The following is a 21,563-nucleotide window of genomic DNA, read 5'->3' as shown; positions in this document are numbered from 1 at the left end:
TTATTCAATCTTTCCTTTAAAATAATAAATGCTTATGAAAAATATACAATCTTAGATTTTTCACATGCATTTATTCAATCTTTCCTTTAAAATAATATGACTTGAACCATAAACCTACAAACATTTTATAAAGCGTGCTTACTAACTCAAGGCCTCTTAACACAAGGTAAAGCCATGCCGACTTCCTTATGCATAAATAAGGTCTATGTTATCCTTATATTCAAGCTTGATTTACAAACCCAACCTATTACTAACTCAAGACCTCTTTTAACACAAGCTTGATTTACAAATCCAACCTATTACTAACTCAAGACCTCTTAACATAGACATAACAAAAGCCAAAGCCCTGCCAACTTCCTTATGCATAAATAAGGTCTATGTTATCCTTATATTCAAGCTTCATTAACAAACCTATCCTATATGGTAACATAGACATAACAAAAGCCAAATCCAACCTATTACTAACTCAAGACCTCTTAACATAGACATAACAAAAGCCAAAGCCCTGCCAACTTCCTTATGCATAAATAAGGTCTATGTTATCCTTATATTCAAGCTTCATTAACAAACCTATCCTATATGGTAAATCAACCTAACTCCTCGTAAATGACCATGTTTAAGTAATACTTTAACTCTTCTTAGTCTTACAATTACTCATAACCTAAATCTAGGTGATTCCCCACAACTTAATTATTGGTGTTCGATTCATTATTTTTAGAATGTTTTATTACCTACCGGAAAGAGGAAATTATCATGCTATTTCATGCATGTTATATACTCATGTGGATATAAACTAAAGCTTGGGCAAATCTGAGAAGGATATGGGGGAGAGGATGATTTTCAACTCACAGTACTGTTATTGCCTACTTTCGGCCTCCTCTAGAAACACATTCACAAGAGACTACCTTAGTAAGATATAATCACCATGGGGATCTCACCAATGGTCGAGCTCATAACCCTCATGGTCTCCAAGATCCACAAGAGACTACCTATGTAAGCTATAATCACCATGGGGATCTTTCCAATGGCAGAGCTTATAGCCCTCAAGGTCTCCAAGCTCCACACCTCCTTGGAGAGGAATTTTTGTCACCATCTCCCACCATGATCATTATCACATTGTCGTGTTGTCATGTTAGACTATGGGTCCTCATCCCTCGTTTCTCACCTCAAAACACTCATACAATCTCACTATCATGTATTATTATAGAAAGGATTGACACAAGAGAAAGACTCTATTGCTTGCACAATGGAGAGTATGTTGTATTATAAGAGAAAGTGATTTATATACAAGGCAATAAGTATTCACACACATTTAAATTGTGGTCGATCGGGCACCCAAGGTTCATTAGTGGTCTATATCTTGTACAATGCTTAATCTCATATAACATGCATGAAGTACATTCATAGTAGTAGGTAATCCATTCTAGCTTGTTGCCACCCACACAGAGAGCAGGAATCGTCTCATAAATATTCCACCATTTTTGGGTGCCCATCCAAGTTATAGATTTGGAAACCATTGCTTCATAAATTGATCATGCATGCTTGTGGTCTCTATATATTCAATGTAGAATTATAGTGACAACTCTTATCAACCACACAAAATGGATTGACATTGCCCCCTTCATGATGTTGTGACAGTGCATCCTTGTGATTGAGTTTCTAGACTTTGTTCTGGGGGAGAATTGAAATGTTGTTTTGTTAATGTTTATGATGTTGCATGAATGGTCATGGTCATTGCTCCTCCGCAAGGATAGTTAGTACATGATGAAGTTAGTAAACGGGATATACATTTTGTGAGTGAATTCCCCTTTTTAAATTCTTCTTCTTCTTTTTCGCAAAATCACAGGCAGGATTACATTGATTATGTTAAGTTAGCAATGAGTCTAAGGCTTATTAGCAAGGGAGGGGAAGAGGTGGGGGTTTTGGATGAATATCAAATGAGAAACTGATATTCCTTCTCGTATTCTAATGATTGTGTCAACATTCATCCATCCAAGTATTACACCTATGTAACTTGATTCTCTTTGGTGTATGACTTGACAATATGAATGAAGCATGGCTAGTAAATAGTTAATCTCTTTTTTTCTTTTTCTTGTGTGTGTGTGTGTGTGTGTGTACGCGTGCGCATGCGTGCACATGCATTCAAGTGATCTACAGGCATGTAGAATGATCTGAAAGGGTTCCCTCTGGTGTGAAAAAATCAGATTTGTTTTTAAGATATTCATGTCTGAAAAACGTCACCATCTTAAGGAACAAATATGCTAACATTATTCACTTATGTTAAAGAATCTGAGCTCAATGTGAAAAGTGCCATTCATCCTGAACATTTTTGTTGATAAGAAAAACCAAACTAGTTTTTCATGATGTGAATTTCTTGAGATATTCATGATGTGAATTTCTTGAGATATTCATGTTGTGAATATCTTGAGATATTCTAGCAGCAAAAACAATCTTGTCAATTTATGATTTTGACTAGATATGGGATTTCTTAAGCCCTATGGAAGCTTGTGATCACCTTAGTTGATGGAATTGAAGTGCTTTTTTAGGCATGAAAAACTTCAGATATTCATGCTTCGTGAACATCTTACTGCTTTTTCACGTCAAAAAAACTCTTAAAGTTCATGTTGCTAAGCTGATTTTTTGAAGCCATGAACTTTGGTTGGTTTTTCACATTAATAATTGAACTTTTGAGTTTTCTTCCTTTGAGGTTCTCTCATGGTTCAAGTGGTTTGTTAAAAAGGTTAGGTATGGTTTTCATTGGTTTTGGAACAACATTTTTTGGCTTGAAAAACTTGAAATACTAAGGGTCATGAGTTTCCACTAGTTTTTCACGTAAATGAGCTTTTGCATTGCCTATTTTTTAGGTGATTTTATGGTTCACCTAATCATTGTGAAGATTTCAGAATAATAACTGTTGTTGTTGAGGACGATCTCTTAGTCGTGAAAAACTTGAGGTTTTCATGGTGTGAATATGTCCACTGGCTTTTTTACGCCAAACTGATTTTCTAAATTTCATGCTTTTGAGTGGCCTTTATTATTCCCCTGACTTTTAAGAAGTTCTAAGAATGTTTATCTTGAGATACTCATACATGATTATCTTATGAAATTCATGCATGAGCATTACATAGATGTTTTGTGCATCTTGTCTTTCATGGGAAAAAGGATATTGGAGTTCATCATCACAGGTGATGAAAAGGAGCCAGAGATAGGTGAAGAAAATCCCACCCCTCAACAAGTGTAGGCATATAAAGCATGGCATAAAAGAGCTAGAAATCTGTTGTACTTTTTGTTGTCTGTCAGCATGACATATTTTAAAATTGTGCATATAAAGGATACATACATGCCCAAGGAGGCTTGGGACACCTTGGTGAAGATGTACATTATAAACACCCAAGCTTGGAGGATGCAGTTGTTAATCACCCGATAGAAGCTACGGACTAGTGCAGCTTGAAAAACTAGCCAACGAACATAGGCCGACAGTAGACGACAGTGCACATGCGACAACGCACATGCACACTCACAAATCTGGTCCCTGAAGATGTCTATAGGAAACTGAAAACCACATGAACGACCCCCAAAACGTGCCCGAAATCAAAATCAAACCGCAAAACTTCAGTACAAAGTACTCCACACTTCATGGTCCTCTTTCTTCTCGTAGAAGGGCTCCTTGAACCAATTTAAGAAAACAGGCGACTTGGCATAAAAGGTAGGCAATATACTGGCAGCAAACGGGGGAGATAAACGTATGCTCTAATACCAAATGTTGGAAACAGGGTTGCAGGAATGTGTGCGCACGCACGCACACACACACACACACACACATAATGGAGAAGCTCAAGGGAGCACACAATGAGATTATAGATTGATAATGAATGTGTGCTATACAAACATGATAAGTATACCCCAAGATGGGTGTATACTAGCACAGGGAAAAAAAACCTCCTAAAGAGGGAAAAAGTACCCCGATTGGTCCTAGTGTGTTCACACACATTATTATCATATATGGCTACTTTTTTAGCCTTCCCTGATAAATTTAGCCTCATATCAGATTATACACTAGTGTTCATGGACATGTGGACTACCTACACGTGAAATTTGTTTTTAATCCGACATAGGTTGTTCACTGCCTATTTTTAGCCTTCCTTATTAAATTTAGCTTTAATTCTTAAAAGAGTGAGACTTAAGGATCCACATCATTGACATTTTGATATGAGAATTACTCTTGTTTATTATGAATTATATTTCTTATTTTATATTGGGGATGCTTGTGTGTGCCTGTTGTACATGTAATTTGATTTTTATGGTTGCCTATTTTATCCTCAAAAAAGTGGGACTTAAGGATCCACACAAAGATTGACATTCTGATATGAGAATTAATTTTGTTTACTGGGAGTTACATTTCTTATTTTATATCGGGGACGCTCGTGTGTGTCATGCCTAGTACGCGTAATTTGATTTTTATGGTTGCTTATATCTCATGATGACGTTGCAATTAATCGATGTGTTCAATTAATTGTTTAACTAACATGGATTTTGTCTATGAGTATAGGTACTTAGATATGCAAGGGTGCCGATTTAGGTGTCGCATGGCATACGATGTGCGAGGGTACCGATTGAGGTATCACACTATAGAAGGGTATCGAGATTAAGGTGTCATATGGATGGTGGATTGAGTGGTGGCGTGTAGATGGAGATCATTTTGTTAAATCATGTATTAGAATTTCATAAATTATTTATAGCTTGTCATGTAGCTAGGTTATTTTATGTGCAAGTGTGCACAAGGTTATTTCATGTGTAAAGGCCCATGGGTATTTATATTTGGGCAAAGGTTTTGATATGTATAAACCTTAGGAACCTTGATATGGTTATTAAAATGTAAAGAAAAGTCCAAAATATGGGAAAAGAAAGCCCAAAATTGTACGCACCACTATTATTAGCTCCTTGGGCTATTTTTATGAAATAGAATTCTCTAAATACTCAAGTTGTGGAAGTGGGAGCTACACGCTTGATTGAGGGGAAAATTGCACCCACCATTGGTCTCTTGTGTGGTACCTTCTACTCTATTTCTTGTTGCACATTTATTTCATGCATACTTTAGTCAATTTGTATTTAATTGAATGGTCATGTTCTTTGTATTATTTGAGTTTTGTATTATTCTTCATCAAGTATTTAAAGATCCTGTAACACATTCTCAACATCCAACTTGTCAAATTTGGTGCATTTGGGCAAGTTACGGGGATCGACGGTTAGAGGCCTTTTTCGGTCTCTTTTGACCTTAAAAGCAAAAGTAAATCTAAGTCTACAACTCTGAAGCCATTAGGAGAAGAGTGTTCTTGGTTTGGCTATAACTTATAGACTATTGATCAGAACCAACCAAGGTTTTGCATAGAGGTGGTCCATACCACATAGGACCCTCTGTAGACAACTTACATTCTGGATGAGTGTTCAAAAACTAGCCAGGTTTCCATACCTGCTTTCAATTCCTCTGCCGCCTTGGACCCATATCAAATTCTAAGCATACACATGTGTTCACGACACCTTAAAGCACCTACACACCAAATTTGGTCCTAATCTGACATAGTTGGGTTACTATTTACTTTTAGCATTTCTTGCTAAAATTAGTAGATATTCATGAAAAAGTTGGGTTGAAGCATCTACAATGTGCATGGCACTCCAAAAAGCCCACCTATCAAGTTTGAGTTAAAAGCCTTTTGTAGCTTCTTTTTGGGAAAAAAGACCAAAAAATTTTCTAAGTCTAGAATTGAAAAAAACCTTAGAGAATGTTAGAAATGCACCAAAATATCATGTGACATTGGGGACATGAGCATATGGTTCATTAGGTTTATAGCCAACTTGGTGTGAACACTTCAAGTGTGAACTACCTCTTCGTTAGAGTTAAAAGATAGGGTTTGGTGCCTATAAAAGGGGATTGTACTTGGTGGTTCATTGATCTCAATCAGTATCCTCCTCAATGGGACAAATAGAAGGTACAATTGGTATGGGTGAGATATTGATATCTCGGTGCCAATAGTGTACTACATCATCGGGGAAAAACCACCTGAATTGTGCCTCTTGCCTCATGGTCCTAGGTGATACTATTGCTATTCTTTGACACGATGGTGGATAGAACACGCCCTTTGGGTTTCCACCTTCTACTAATGTAAGCTCACCTCATTTGCCTATTCTTTGACAATGGACATAACATCCCTTGGGTTTCCACATTCTACTCTGATGTAAGTAGGAGTAGAAGCTCGTCCTCATGCGCCTATTATTTGACAATTGACATAACATCCTTTGGGTTTCCACCTTCTCCTTCGATGTAAGTAGGACAAGACTCCACTGGCAATCGTGCGCCTAATCAACTGGTCGTCCAACAAGCGAAGTTCAAGAAAGCTCTCATAAATATTTATTCTTACTATAACCACACAAATGCTAGTTAACAATCATGTTAGTTGCTTTTGTGGCTCACAATGAGTAGCATTCTACTTGGATCTATTATAACCCACATAGATCCCCAAATTCATTCTTATATAGAAGTTCTTGATGTGGAGGGAAGCAAGAAGAGGAAGAGATAATTGCAACACAGTAGATGTGAAGTCAGAATCCATTAGAGAAAATACACACACAAAATAGGATCAATGTATGGAGAACATTCTAGATTGAAGAACAAGATGATGAGGTTGAACTACTCTTGGTCACTAATGTAATGACATAGAATAACAAAGTCTTGATTTTAGTGGACAAAGGATGATAGACTTGGCTTACAGTTCTTGGGTATTTGGAGCCTCGTGTGTGTGAACCTCCTCTTATAGCCATTTTATGTGTGAGTGTGAAAGTAGTGATGTCATATGTTTAGCAATGTGTCATTGTCCCAATGTATGTGATGTGTCAAAGATAAAGCTTTTAAGCCTATAAAAGGCATTTTACTCTTTAAAGCTCATATAACATCAATCAATAGAAGATATTATTAAGTCGTGCAATAGTTCTCTCTCTCTCTCTCTCTCTCTCTCTCTCTCTCTCTCTCTCTCTCTCTTTGCACTACCACACAACATAAATATCTTTCATCCTCCATTGCTGCTTGCCCCTAATCTCTCCTACATGGTATCAAAACTAGGCTTTCAAATCGTTATGCTTACTGTGATTGCCGAGAGGTTATTGCCCCGCTAATTTAAAACTGGGAGCCACTAGGAGTTGGCTGCCCAGAGCTATCTCGTGGACTGCCACCAATTTTGGACGGTGCTAGTGTAGAGTGCCCCACCTCCACTCAGCCCAACGGCACCGTCGCTTGCCAATTTCATTTCCAAACTTGGATCATGAAAGTGTTGAGACATATGCCGCCTTCGCCCAGTTCATCACCATGTCATCGCACCATGCTTCTTTGCCCTCTTTGCCGTGTCATCACTTCTTTGCCCAGTTTGCTACTTCTCCGCCCTGAGCACAAAGAGTTAGCAGAGATCCCTCTGCACGTAAATTTGCCCACGGTTAGGAATATTTTTGGTGATGGTCTTAGCTATGGAGTTGACTTTGAAAGGGGAGGCGAAGGGCTTCGTAGTTCCGTGAGGCCATTCACCGGCACCACATGCATGTGTTCTTTATTGATGGACACGATGTGATGAAGTGATGTGAAGAAAAATATGATGACTCCACACGGGAGGCCGTGCACAAGCGTCGCATGATGAACATGCGTTCTCTGGTGTAAGAGTTGATGGTGGACAATTGCGGGCAAGTTGCAAGAGTTTATGTCTAGATCTGGTGGGTGATATTGAAGATGAAGATGAAGACTTTGGCATGCACTGGTATAGGTGAAAGCTGGGGCTTTGATGTGAGAATCTTTACCTTGACACAACCCTTAAAGGTTTCATCTTAGGGCTTTTTGAAAGTGTGACTAGATTTGTGCCCACATCTAGAGCTGTTGTAGAAGCCAAGCTCGCCCATGAGCCAATTCAAAGAGAACAGCTTTGAGTCTCAGGATATTCAATGTGCTATCTGCAAGGAAGATTTCTTGGCCCATTAGCTATAGCAAGTCTCCCTCATTGAGGAAGACTATGATTAGGCATTCTAGTTGTTTATGTGTGTGTTTTGTGAGTTCTCTGTGCAGGGAGTCTCCGCAAAATCTGATTGTTGTGTTTTTCCTTTATATGTTTGTACTACCTTCACTTATAAAAGACCCCGTGTTATCTTTCATCCCATATAGATCCCCAAATTCATTCTTATATAGGGAAGCAAGAAGAGGGAGAACAAATTGTAACCCCATAGACATGAAGTTAGAATCCACCAGAAGAAGCTACACACACACACAAAAATAGGGTCAATGTGAGGAGCACATTGTAGATTTAAAAATAGGATGAGCTTAAGCTACTCTTGGCTACTAATGTAGTAACATATAATAACAAAGTCTTGATTTAGGATGAGGTATTCGAAGCCTCGTGTGTGTGAAATAGCCCTTAGATGTCTTAGTGTGTTGTGTGTGAACAACCTCTCATAGTCGTTTTATGTGTGAGCGTGGTAAGTAGTGATGTCATATGCTTAGCCATGTGTGATTGCCCCAATGTATGTGATGCGTCAAAGATAAAGTTTTTAAGCCTATAGAAGGCACTGTACTCTTTGAAGCTCATATAACATCATCAATACAAGATATTATTGAGCCGTGCTATAACTCTCTCTCTCTCTCTCCATGTGTATCTCTGCACTACCACACAACATGGATATCTTTCATCCTCCAAAGCAACTTTCCCTTAACCTACCCTACATGGTATCAAAGCTAGGCTTTTAAATTGCTACCGCTAGCTTATTTCACTACTGTCCAGAGGTTATTGCCTGATGATTCAAAACCGAGAGCCATTATGAGTTGCCTACCAAGAGCCACTGTGGCCACCACCAATTTTGGGTGATGCTAGTGCAAAGTGCACCATCGCTACTCAGCCCAATGACAATGCCGCGCCCACAAATTTCATCTCGCCAAACTTGGGTGATGCGATTGTGGAGAGAAATGCCGCCTCTGCCCAGCTCCCGACCGTGCCACCATGCCACGCTTCTCTACCCTCTTTGCTGCACCATCGCTTCTTTGCCCAGTTTGCCGCTTCTCCACCCTGTCTTCCCTCACTGCAAAGACGGGTTTCTTGAGCACAAAGAGTCAGCAGAGAGCCCTCTGCACATAACTTTGCCCATGGCTAGGCAATGGTCTTAGCTTTGGAGCTAGGCCTCTTTGTGGCGATGATCTTAGCTTTGCAGCTAAGTTTTAACAGAGGAGGCAAATGGCTTCATAACCTTCCGCGAGACCATGCACAGGCTCCACACGATGATGAACATACGCTGCCTGTGCACAGGCTGCCATCCATTCCATCAACATATGGATCAAGGCCGCCTTTGAAGCCTTGATGAAACAAGTGGTAACAAGCAAAAGGTACCCAAAAGAGACTATCCCCAAACCTTACTAGGTTTCCCTGATCAGGCACGTAATACTCATGGAATGCTGGAAACAAACATTTTGCAAGAACGTTGGGTCAAACTAACACAAATCTAACTTCCCCAAATTTGGTTAAGTCCACAGGCTGCTTCCTTATCCAAATAATGAGCCACATCGAGAGAATGCTGAGAAAGAAAAAAAACATTCTAGCTAATCCTAAGCTCTAATAGCAACTGTAGATCCACTACTGCTGTGAGAGTGTTAACAGATAGAGAATCACAGTGGAAGGCTTATCCAAACACAAACAGACAAATAAGTATCTACTCCAAGCAAATGTGCATCCCCAAGAAATCAAGTTCAATAAACAAACAAAACAATGTACGACGACTCCCTCAGATATACAAAATGCTCAACAAACTGACAAATGCAGCCAAGTTGATGACAAATGTGATGTCCACAATCTCCTATAGATTTTTCCTTCAAATGCATGGTTGGCCCTTGCTTTGCTGTTGGATTGCTATGTAAGGCTGAATATCTCATGATGAAAACGCCACACCTATTTATAGGGCCTTTTATGGGTCTACTTGATTGACCACAGTTATTAAAGGATTAGCCGACATGCTCTTTGCTGCAGGCTGACTATCACCCAGCCAGCCCTGCATCCCAACCCACTGCCTTCTGCCTACTAGTCCACGCACAACCAGCATGTCCTCTCCAGCCTGGCCAACTAGGCTACTAGCACTAGCACCCATCATGTCCATTGTCTGGGGCAGCCAGTCCCTGATGGTGGCTGCCCAGCCGATCCGTAAGTGCATTCGATTACCCACCACTAAGACTGAACGACACTACAGAGTAGACATGGGTGCAACACACAAGAAACTCCATTCCAGTCTCACCCAAGAAATTGAAAGTCCGAAGCACTGGGAGACCATTTTGTGTCCTACTTTGAAGCTAACATTAAGTCCTCGCCTTGTAAGCACAGAAGCTTGTAAATGCATCTCCACAGAAGACACCTAATCAAGCACCTCCCGAGGAAGCACCTGCCATTAATGAGAATCCTCCTCTAGAAGCCCCAATTAAAACCTGTCATTGAGAACACCCCGAGAAATTCCTTTACAGAATGAATCATAAAAGTAGACAACACTCCTTAGTACTGTTGAGTCAAACCTGTATCCACAAGTAACTCCTCAGCACCCTATGCTCGGACCAATATCCACCAACTCCACGGAAATATCCATGTGCTACACCCAACCAGAATCTCTGGGTAATGTCAAAGGAGGCGAATCCGAGACACAAGAAAAACAGAGGAGGAGCTTTCCCATCGGAAACATGCCACATGCCCAAGACATGCAACGGCACTTCCAAACAAAACTTGGGAGAAAAACTCCTCCGCACATCCACCCAAGTCCACCAGCACACTTACATAATTACTCCTCCGTACATCCACCCAAGTCCACCATGGACTTTTTGCAATGCACTCGGGCATTGAAGAAATTGACAGCAGTGAAACCAAAGATCCTTCACCCAGCTCTTTAAGGCTCCGAAGACTCGTGTTAGTCCCCTGACTGAAATCTCCTTCCTTCCGTCGCCGCAGCCTCGGGAAACCACTGGCCAGAAATACCCAGCTTTTCCATGCACTCAGCACAGTTGGGCACATGGTTTGTTCGATTAGTAAATTCAATCGATGGAAATCGTCCCCATTTACCATGGCATGATGCTGCAAATAATCCTGACCCACCATAACAAAGCAGCACCGTGAAAGTTGTCGGGATAAGACGACGATTATTACATCTGAACTGCCCGCAGTTGAAAGATTGACAGGCATCTCCTTGACCCAATTTGTAACTGCCTCAACATCCATCTTTCCATTGAACTTGGGGGCCCACTCCTCATGTTGCATGTGAGAGGAGGTTGGGATCCCTACAGACCCTCCGTGACATATAAGTGATGAAACAGGAGAGAAGGAACATGGTAAGGAGGGATCCCACGATGAAGACCGTCCACGGAATACATCCGAATCACCCATCCGAATGACGACTCCCATGCTGGGGCTCATGCCAGCCCGAGCATTCCCAAAACCACCAAAAGCAACCTTCCAAATGTTGCTCACCATGCTTAGGCTGGTCCACCTCTTGCTTGTGGTGGCCTTTCTGCTTGGATTGGCGGGCAACAATGGATGCAGAGTTCGAGCTCCGTGGGTCCAAATTTCCCGCCCCGCAAGGCACCAACCTCTTGACGGAAAGCCAACATCTGCTCGACTTGCGTGCGGGCCTTAACAGCCATCTACTCTGTCAACATATGGGTCAAGGGGCAACCATCATCTGATCCTTCACACCTGTAAAGAGAAACAAATGGTACCGAGTAGTAAAAGAGACTTTCCCCAAACCCTTACATGTTCCCTTGGTTCCACCCTAGTCATGCAGGCAACATACATGGGATGCTGCAAAATAAATGTTCACAAGAACCTTGGGACAAACTAACACAAAATCGAACTTTCTTCAAACCCAGATGTGCTCTCTTGACTCTACGGGCTGCTTCCCTAGCCAAACAATCAACACACACAGATGGAATGGCGGGAACTTGCTAGGGTTTAAGCAATTGTAGACCAACAGAGTCTAAAGAGAGAATGGCAATGGAAGACTTACGCAAACACACACACACACACACAAGTATCTCCTCCAATATGGTGGCAAGCCAAGCTCAAGTTTACCACACACACACACACACAAGTATCTCCTCCAATATGGTGTCAAGCCAAGCTCAAGTTTACAACAAACAATTTCGACGAGTGTATGGGAAAAAAATGATTAACAAACAGAGAGATGCCCCATGCTCATGTCCTTTGATTCCCTCGCAATTTCGCCTTCAGCTGCAGGCTTGGCCCTTGCTCTGACTGCTGCTTCACTGTTGCGTCCCCCCATATGACAGTGTGTGCCATCCACCTCCTGATATTCAAATGAGGGGAGAGATCTCACAGCCAATGAAGTGTGGGGCTAACTAACTAAGCAAGAAGGAGAACCTGGGGGGGACCAGGGATGAATCTGCCATGTGTGGTTGTGGTGGAAACCGATGATCCAAAGCCTCCTCCTTTATCCTGTAAAAAGGAGAGCAAGAGAGGAATGTCAGGAAGCAAAATCAAGAGCAGCAATGGTTCAGAACAAACATGTGGGTGAGGTCCATGGAGTCCCCTGCGCAGTCCAGTGCTGCTAGCCGAGGTGGCTGTCCGTAACTGGCAGCAGGTAGGAAGTGTAAGATCACAGAACTCTGGACTAGAAAGGCAGAGGCTATTCATTCATGTCAAGTGCACACTGGCTCCTCCTGCTGACAGATCCCATGACGGATGCGTAATCCAACATTGCTGGGGCTCATGTCGCCTTTTGCCTCAACAACAGCAGCAGCATGGTTCAGAACAAACATGTGGATGAGGTCCATGTGTGGTTGTGGTGGAAACCGATGATCCAAAGCCTCCTCCTTTATCCTGTAAAAAGGAGAGCAAGAGAGGAATGTCAGGAAGAGAGAACACAAAATCAAGAGCAGCAATGGTTCAGAACAAACATGTGGATGAGGTCCATGGAGTCCCCTGCGCAGTCCAGTGCTGCTAGCCGAGGTGGCTGTCCGTAACTGGCAGCAGGTAGGAAGTGTAAGATCACAGAACTCTAGACTAGAAAGGCAGAGGCTATTCATTCATGTCAAGTGCACACTGGCTCCTCCTGCTGACAGATCCCATGACGGATGGCTGGGGCTCATGTCGCCTTTTGCCTCAACAACAGCAGCTGCAGCATGGAAAGGGTGGGATCTGTCTCCTTCTCCGTCGTAGGGCTGGTCTGTCTCCTTCTCCGTCGTAGGGTATGCGAACACAGCCGGTAGCCCAAATGAAATCAGAGCCCCGGCATGGCCTGCGGCACTGCTGCGCGGTTTCATGGTTTGGAGTTTTGTTTTGGGTGGGGGCCGCGCGAACGCGAGCCCCCGCTACCACAAATTATGACGTGCACTCTCCCCGTTGGGGAGATGCTAGGGTGCAGCCCGTCCGGGAGTGCAATGGAGAGGCCAACCCTAGGCCATCGGCCATCCTGATCACCGATCGACCCCGCCCAGGTAAGTATACCTTCCAGCCGCGCGTGGACGCTGTTTAGTAGGCGCCTCTCGACCAGCCACGCCAACCTATTATGGGACCTTTCCCACGACACGCGCAGCACTAAGCGTCTGGACCACCCTCAAAAAGAGTCGAGGCTTGGAATAAGCTAAGCTCTCTCTACTACAAGTATCTTGTGGACATGCATGGGGGAAAAGACACACATCACACTTCCATACTCTACTACTACATGGTGTAGGCAATCACCTGTACTGCTGTTATATGAGCCTCAAAGAGGACACTGCCTTTTATAGGCTTATCTTCTTTCACACATCACGTACCCTCCCTGGGGCAGTGACACAAGGCCACATCACCGCTTATCACACTCACACATAAAAACGGCCTCGCGTCCACAGTCATCAATTTTTTCTTCATCATCGCGGCCATCAACCCCTACACAACACGAGAGAACGCATGCAGCATCATGTTCATCACGTGTGGTGCCTATGCTTACGGTCTTGCAAGTAGTTCTCCCTAGATTCCAAGTAGAAAGCTACTCATTGTTGTGAGCCGCCCACAAAAGCAACTAACGTGATTGTTAGCTAGCATTTGTGAGGTTATAGCAAGAATAAATATTTATGAGGGCTTTTCCTTGAACTTTGCTCGTTAGACCACTTGTAAAGCTTCCATTAGGCACTCTTGCCAGTGGAGGCTTTTCTACTTACATCGGAGTAGCAGGTGGAAACCCAAAGCATGTTATGTCCATTGTCAAAGAATAGGCACATTAGGACGAGCTTCTACTCCTACTTACATTGAAGTAGAAGCTGGAAACCCAAAGGGCATGTTCTCTCACATCACATACAATGGGACAATGACACATCACATACACTAGGATAATGACACATGGCTAAACATATGACATCACTGCTTATCACACTCACTCATAAAATGGCTATAAGAGCTCATTCACACACATAAACACACTAAGTTGTCTAAGGGCTATTTCACATACACATAAGACTCCGAATACCCAACAAACCCCCCTTCAGAGCAAAGGGGGTAAGACCCGACATGCAAAAGAAGTAGCTACCTTCTAGCTTCATCACATGTTGCAAGGGAGCGATCTAGCCATTCGCAACTCCCGTGCCATGCCAATCCTCCAATCAACAAAGTGACCGAAGCAGCAAGTCTAGCTCTTCATCACACCCGTCCCCCCCAAGCTCCTAACACGGATCAAAGATAACATGGAGCCTTTTATAAGTGAAGGCAGTACAAACATATAAAGGAAAAAAACACACATGATTATTTAACTTAGATTTCATTCCCCACGTAGAGAATAATAGTTAATGTGGAGGATAATAGTTCCCATCATCTCCAGTATAATTACGAAAATAAAATAGACAATCACATGACCAACCAAGGAGAATCTATTTCACAGAGCAAGATACAACACTCCAACATGACACACCTACAACACAACTCTGATGTGGATGGAAGGTGTGGAGGGAAATTAGGAGGACACCTTTAAATAGTAAGGTAAAATGCCTTAGGTGGATGTCCATGTTTTTTTTAGAGAGAAATCACCTAGGACTAGGAGGTAAGAGGCACAACTCAGGTGGTTTTACCCCAATGATGTAGTACCCAGATAGTAATATCTCACCCATACCAATTTTACCTTATATTTGGCCCATTGAGGAGGGAACAAAATTGACTCAGGAAGAGGCAAATACATTGGTCCATGCTGGATTTAGGTTAGCCACAACAAATGGCATAGCTCGTGAAATGTTATGAATCCTGGGATGGAAACATCATAGATGAAGGCACATGGGAAGGTATTGCTAGTGTTGCATCAAAGACTCCTGTGAGTGAATTCAACAAGATGGGCATAGACTCAATTGGGAGAAGTTGAGTTTGCATGAAATGGCGAACATGCATTGCAATAAGAGTAGAAAAGAGAATAGATTCTACATTAATAATGGACCGAATAGTACTGATTGAAAAGGTTGTTAATTAGTATGAGTATGAGATATTTAAGATAGAAGCAGATGGACTAGATCGTAAGTCTTATGAAGTACATATACAGTCTCAACCTTGGTGTACATGCCCAGATTTTTAGAAACGTGTACAAGGGAAAAAGTCTTACTTATCGAAATGAAAACATGGTTATATACTAGCCAAAGATACCCAATCATAATGTGAGGAGGGAGGCTCTCTCATGTCCATGGACCTATCTATGATATGGCTCTTGGGTCATGACTCTATCGCATCGAGGGACCTATCCATGATTATGTGCTTGGTGGAAAAGAGAAAATCTACTCATGGCACTTATGTTGATGGTTGGATAATTTTTTGGCACTTATGATTGCATAGTTTTTTGGATAATGTAGAGTTGATATTGTGACACCTAAAGTTGAACATTTTTTTTGGATAACATAAGCCTTGTTATTATGTTTTTGATTATGTAGATCTATCCACTTGCCATTGCCATGTTTTTTCAATATGAAAATAATATATTTACTTCAAATGTACCATGCTATTAATAATTTTTTGGATAACATAAGCCTTGTTATTAGGTTTTTGATTATGTAGATCTAAATATCCATTTACCATTGCCATGTTTTTTCAGTATGCAAAAATATATTCGCTTCAAAGGTGCTAGTTGTTAAATAATGTTTCTTGAATCAATATCCTACTAACATATTTAGAAGAAAATCACGAGGCCTTACCCAAAAGCTTGCTATAGATGCTCTAAAAAGCTCGCGTTGAAAAGCTTGCAAAAATTTACCGTTTCTAAGCACCCCTATCATGTTAAAAATCATGACATTGGAGTGTTGCTAAGCACCCCTATCATGTTTAAAAACCCGAAAAACATTTAGGAAAACCCTGAAAAAATCTAAAATCTTCAAAGAGAACCCTTGACTCAGCTTGCAAAAATTCCCTGTTTCTAAGCACCCCTATCATGTTAAAAATCATGACATTGGAGTGTTGTTAAGAACCCCTATCATGTTTAAAAACCCAAAAAACATTTAGGAAAAACCCTGAAAAAATCTAAAATCTTCAAAGTGAACCCTTAACTCAGCTTGCAAAAATTCCCTGTTTCTAAGCACCCCTATCATGTTAAAAATCATGACATTGGACTATCATGTTTAAAAACCCAAAAAACATTTAGGAAAAACCCTGAAAAAATCTAAAATCTTCAAAGAGAACCCTTGACTCAACATATAAACTCAATTAGAAATAAAGTGAGAATCCCCCTTGATGACTAAAATGCAAATGAATATCTTCTTGATGTCAATGTAGATCCTGATCTAGATGTAGCTCTTGGTATTTTTCATCCTTGATTTCATTGTGTAATGAAATCCTTGTAGGCAAAGATGGATCATTTTATCAATGTGTTCATGAAGCCTAACATGATGATGATGCATATCCCTTTCAGATGATTTAGCCTTATCAATGGGGCCAGTGTCTTGCCCTTGTACAATTGATTTATGAGTATGTTAGATGAGTTACATCTAGCATTCAAGCTCAAAAATCCCATTGTCGTGAACAATGCTAATGGAGATTTATAGCCAGTTTTGGATTAACAAATTGATCACTCAAATCAAGGGGAAAATCTGATTTGATGATTTACAGATGTTTAGCAACACTTGAATGTGAGATATGACCCATTAATGGCCCTAAAAACCTCAAATGATTAGCACTAATCAAGGTATTAGTGAAATTAATTTTTTGATAACTATGCAAAGGATACCCTAATTTATAGAGCATCGTCAGAGGGGAAAATCAATTGGCTTTTTCAAGATGAAGCTTTGGCAAGCTGTAGCAAATCCCCAATGGTATCTTCGAACCCTTAATGGTAGAGCACCTTGATTGTAGAGCACTGTTGGAGGGGAAAATCAAGGGGCTTTTTCAAGATAAAGCTTTGGCAAGTTGTAATGGAATGAATATATGCATCACAAATCAATCTTTACATTACATAATAAGAAGTCTTGAAAAACTCCCTCTTCAAGCAAATCATTAGGAACCACCATCATACAATAAAACTATGGCCCATGCAAGTTAGATTCATCTACATAACTAAAAAAAATCAATAATAATAGGAGCTTCTTCATCACAACTTCCTTGATCACGAGCAACCAACAAACCTTACTCTTACGCTATCCATGATCTAGTGCTTAAAAAAAGCCCCAACATTTTTCTTTAAATGACCCATCATCTAGTTCTAATAAAAACCCACTATACAACATAAGGCAAAAAAAAAGGGGGTAGACTACGCTTCGGAAGCTAGTGAATGCGCTAGCTTCCAAAGCATAGTCTGCCCCTTTTTTTGCCTTGTGTTGTATGGAAACTTGCTAGGAAGTTTTCCTTTTTTGTGTGATGAGAGCAAGTTTATCTTTTGTGTGTGATGACTAGATAAGAGAAGCTTGTATGGTGAGTTGCTACACCCCACACCATTTTATAGAGTGGAGCTTGTAAATTTATGTGTGATAACTAACCTCTTTGTTATCGCAAGGAGCACGACGTTTGATAGTGGCGCAGTGAATGGAGTGCAGCGATGGAGATCAAAGTGAGAGGCAGGTGACGGTAACTTTAGGGTTTACAGGGACAAGCGATGGAAAAGTTTAGGGTTTAGAGAAAGAAAGAGAAATGGCAAAGTGGGGGAAGAGATAGAGAGAAAGAGAGAGAGAGAGAAGAAGGGTGGGGGGGAATTGATTTACCATAATGTCTTTCACGTCAAGTAAAGCTTAATACTTACACATGTCAAAACTTTAGGTTTTCTCTACTGAGGAGCTCACAAACACATCAAGGACAAATCTTGCAATCTAAAGATGGGAGTGGGATGGCAGGAGAGGGTCACAAGAAAAAGATAGCATTATATGATACATGCATATCATACATGGCCAACTCTTTATTACAAAGTGCAAAGAAGCATGCATATATGTTGGGAAAGCATGTAGGATTTGGACATAATCTAGAGACATTGATGGCTAGGATTTCTAATAGGAATATTCCTCGTGCAATCAAAGTGGCTTGGCTTGTGGAAGGAGCAATTGGTGGAACTCCAGTGTATCAAGATATTCAAGTATTAGAAGGTGATATGGAAACTATGTATTGTAAAATAAGGCCATCTTATGTCGTTAATGTGGAGTTTGCATGAAATGGCAAACATGCATTGCAAGAAAAGTAGAAAAGAGAATAGATTCTACATTAATAATGGAGCTTGTAGTACTAATTGAAAAGGTTGTTAATTGGTATGAGTATGAGATATTTAAGATAGAAGCAAATGGACTAGATAGGAAGTCTTGTGAAGCAAATGGACTAGATAGGAAGTCTTGTGAAGCAAATGGACTAGATAGGAACATTAGTGTACATGCCCATATTTTAAAAGACGTGTACAAGGGAAAATGTCTTATGTGGCACACAAACATATTTATGCGAGTTTTGGGGCTTGAAAACATGTTTATACACCAACCAAAGATACCCAATCATAATGTGAGGGAGGCTCTCTCCTGTCTCTCCTGTCCATGGACCTATCCATGATATGGCTCTTGGGTCATGACTCTATTGCATCCAGGGGCGTATCCCATGATATGGCTCTTGGGTCATGACTCTAGTGCATCCAATGGCGTATCCCATGATATGGCTCTTGGGTCATGACTCTATCGCGTTGAGGGGCCTATCCATGATTTTGTGCTTGGTGGAAAAGAGAAAATCTACTCATGACACTTGCGCTTCTGGTTGGATAATTTTTTGGCACTTATGATTACACAGTTTTTTTGGATAATGTAGAGCTGATATTAAGACACTTATAGCTGAATATTTTTTTTGGATAACATAAGCCTTGTTATTATGTTTTTGATTATGTAGATCTATCCACTTGCCATGTTTTTGATTATGTAAATCTATCCACTGCCATGTTTTTTCAATACAAAAATCTTATATTTACTAAAGCATTTATTCAATCTTTCCTTTAAAATAATAAATGCTTGTGAAAAATATACAATCTTAGATTTTTCACATGCATTTATTCAATCTTTCCTTTAAAATAATATGACTTGAACCATAAACCTACAAACATTTTATAAAACGTGCTTACTTACTAACTCAAGGCCTCTTAACACAAGGTAAAGCCATGCCGACTTCCTTATGCATAAATAAGGTGTATGTTATCCTTATATTCAAGCTTGATTTACAAACCCAACCTATTACTAACTCAAGACCTCTTTTAACACAAGCTTGATTTATAAATCCAACCTATTACTAACTCAAGACCTCTTAACATAGACATAACAAAAGCCAAAGCCCTGCCAACTTCCTTATGCATAAATAAGGTCTATGTTATCCTTATATTCAAGCTTGATTAACAAACCTATCCTATATGGTAAATCAACCTAACTCCTCATAAATGACCATGCTTAAGTAATACTTAAATAACTCTTCTTAGTCTTACAATTACTCATAACCTAAATCTAGGTGATTCCCCACAACTTAATTATTGGTGTTCGATTCATTATTTTTAGAATGCTTCATTACCTACCGGAAAGAGGAAATTATCATGCTATTTCATGCATGTTATATACTCATGTGGATATAAACTAAAGCTTGGGCAAATCTGAGAAGGATATGGGGGAGAGGATGATTTTCAACTCTCAGTACTGTTATTGCCTACTTTCGGCCTCCTCTAGAAACACATTCACAAGAGACTACCTTAGTAAGATATAATCACCATGGGTATCTCACCAATGGTCGAGCTCATAACCCTCATGGTCTCCAAGATCCACAAGAGACTACCTATGTAAGCTATAATCACCATGGGGATCTTTCCAATGGCAGAGCTTCAAGGTCTCCAAGCTCCACACCTCCTTGGAGAGGAATTTTTGTCACCATCTCCCACCATGATCATTATCACATTGTCGTGTTGTCATGTTAGACTATGGGTCCTCATCCCTCCTTTCTCACCTCAAAACACTCATACAATCTCACTATCATGTATTATTAGAGAAAGGATCGACACAAGAGAAAGACTCTATTGCTTGCACAATGGAGAGTATGTTGTATTAGAAGAGAAAGTGATTTATATACACGGCAATAAGTATTCACACACATTTAAACTGTGGTCGATCGGGCACCCAAGGTTCATTAGTGGTCTATTTCTTTTACAATGCTTAATCTCATATTACATGCATGAAGTACATTCATAGTAGGTAATCCATTCTAGCTTGTTGCCACCCACACAGAGAGCAGGAATCGTCTCATAAATATTCCACCATTTTTGGGTGCCCATCCAAGTTATAGATTTGGAAACCATTGCTTCATAAATTGATCATGCATGCTTGTGGTCTCTATATATTCAATGTAGAATTATAGTGACAACTCTTATCAACCACACAAAATGGATTGACATTCCCCCCTTCATGATGTCGTGACAGTGCATCCTTGTGATTGAGTTTCTAGACTTTGTTGTGGGGGAGAATTGAAATGTTGTTTTGTTAATGTTTATGATGTTGCATGAATGGTCATGGTCATTGCTCCTCCGCAAGGATAGTTAGTACATGATGAAGTTAGTAAACGGGATATACATTTTGTGAGTGAATTCCCCTTTTTAAATTCTTCTTCTTCTTTTTCACTATATCACAGGCAGGATTACATTGATTATGTTAAGTTAGCAATGAGTCTAAGGCTTATTAGCAAGGGAGGGGAAGAGGTGGGGGTTTTGGACGAATATCAAATGAGAAACTGATATTCGTTCTCGTATTCTAATGATTGTGTCAACATTCATCCATCCAAGTATTACACCTATGTAACTTGATTCTCTTTGGTGTATGACTTGACGATATGAATGAAGCATGGCTAGTAAATAGTTAATCTCTTTTTTTCTTTTTCTTGTGTGTGTGTGTGTGTGTGTGTGTGTGTGTGTGTGTGTACGCGCGCATGCGTGCACATGCATTCAAGTGATCTACAGGCATGTAGAATGATCTGAAAGGGTTCCCTCTGGTGTGAAAAAATCAGATTTGTTTTCAAGGTATTCATGTCTGAAAAACGTCACCATCTTAAGGAACAAATATGCTAACATTATTCACTTAT

General features: G+C 40.5%; 1 protein-coding gene and 1 non-coding gene across 6 annotated transcripts; both read right to left on the bottom strand.

The window, feature by feature from the left end:
- Positions 1–10,523: 10,523 nt before the first annotated feature.
- LOC147629138 (uncharacterized) lies at positions 10,524–13,513 on the bottom strand. Of its 5 annotated transcripts, none has more exons than XM_086812393.1 (3): positions 12,962–13,513; positions 12,426–12,500; positions 10,524–12,351 (listed from the first exon to the last, which is right to left on the bottom strand). In XM_086812393.1, the coding sequence occupies exon 3, from the start codon at positions 11,517–11,519 to the stop codon at positions 10,677–10,679; it is 843 nt and encodes a 280-aa protein (XP_086668519.1). In that variant the 5' UTR covers positions 11,520–12,351; positions 12,426–12,500; positions 12,962–13,513; the 3' UTR covers positions 10,524–10,676. The 5 variants fall into 5 exon arrangements, with proteins under 5 accessions (XP_086668519.1, XP_086668522.1, XP_086668520.1 ...); XM_086812396.1 differs by having other exon boundaries at positions 12,962–13,510; XM_086812394.1 differs by lacking the exon at positions 12,962–13,513 and adding an exon at positions 12,570–12,831.
- On the bottom strand, positions 13,348–13,509 carry LOC147629139 (U1 spliceosomal RNA). Its single transcript, XR_015268027.1, has one exon. It is a non-coding gene; the product is annotated as a U1 spliceosomal RNA (small nuclear RNA).
- Positions 13,514–21,563: the final 8,050 nt, after the last annotated feature.

This window comes from Cibotium barometz, chromosome 18, assembly GCF_041138505.1.
Source record: "Cibotium barometz isolate CiBa-2024 chromosome 18, ASM4113850v1, whole genome shotgun sequence".
Lineage (NCBI taxonomy): Eukaryota > Viridiplantae > Streptophyta > Polypodiopsida > Cyatheales > Cibotiaceae > Cibotium > Cibotium barometz.
This window is presented reverse-complemented; position numbering and strand designations above follow the sequence as displayed.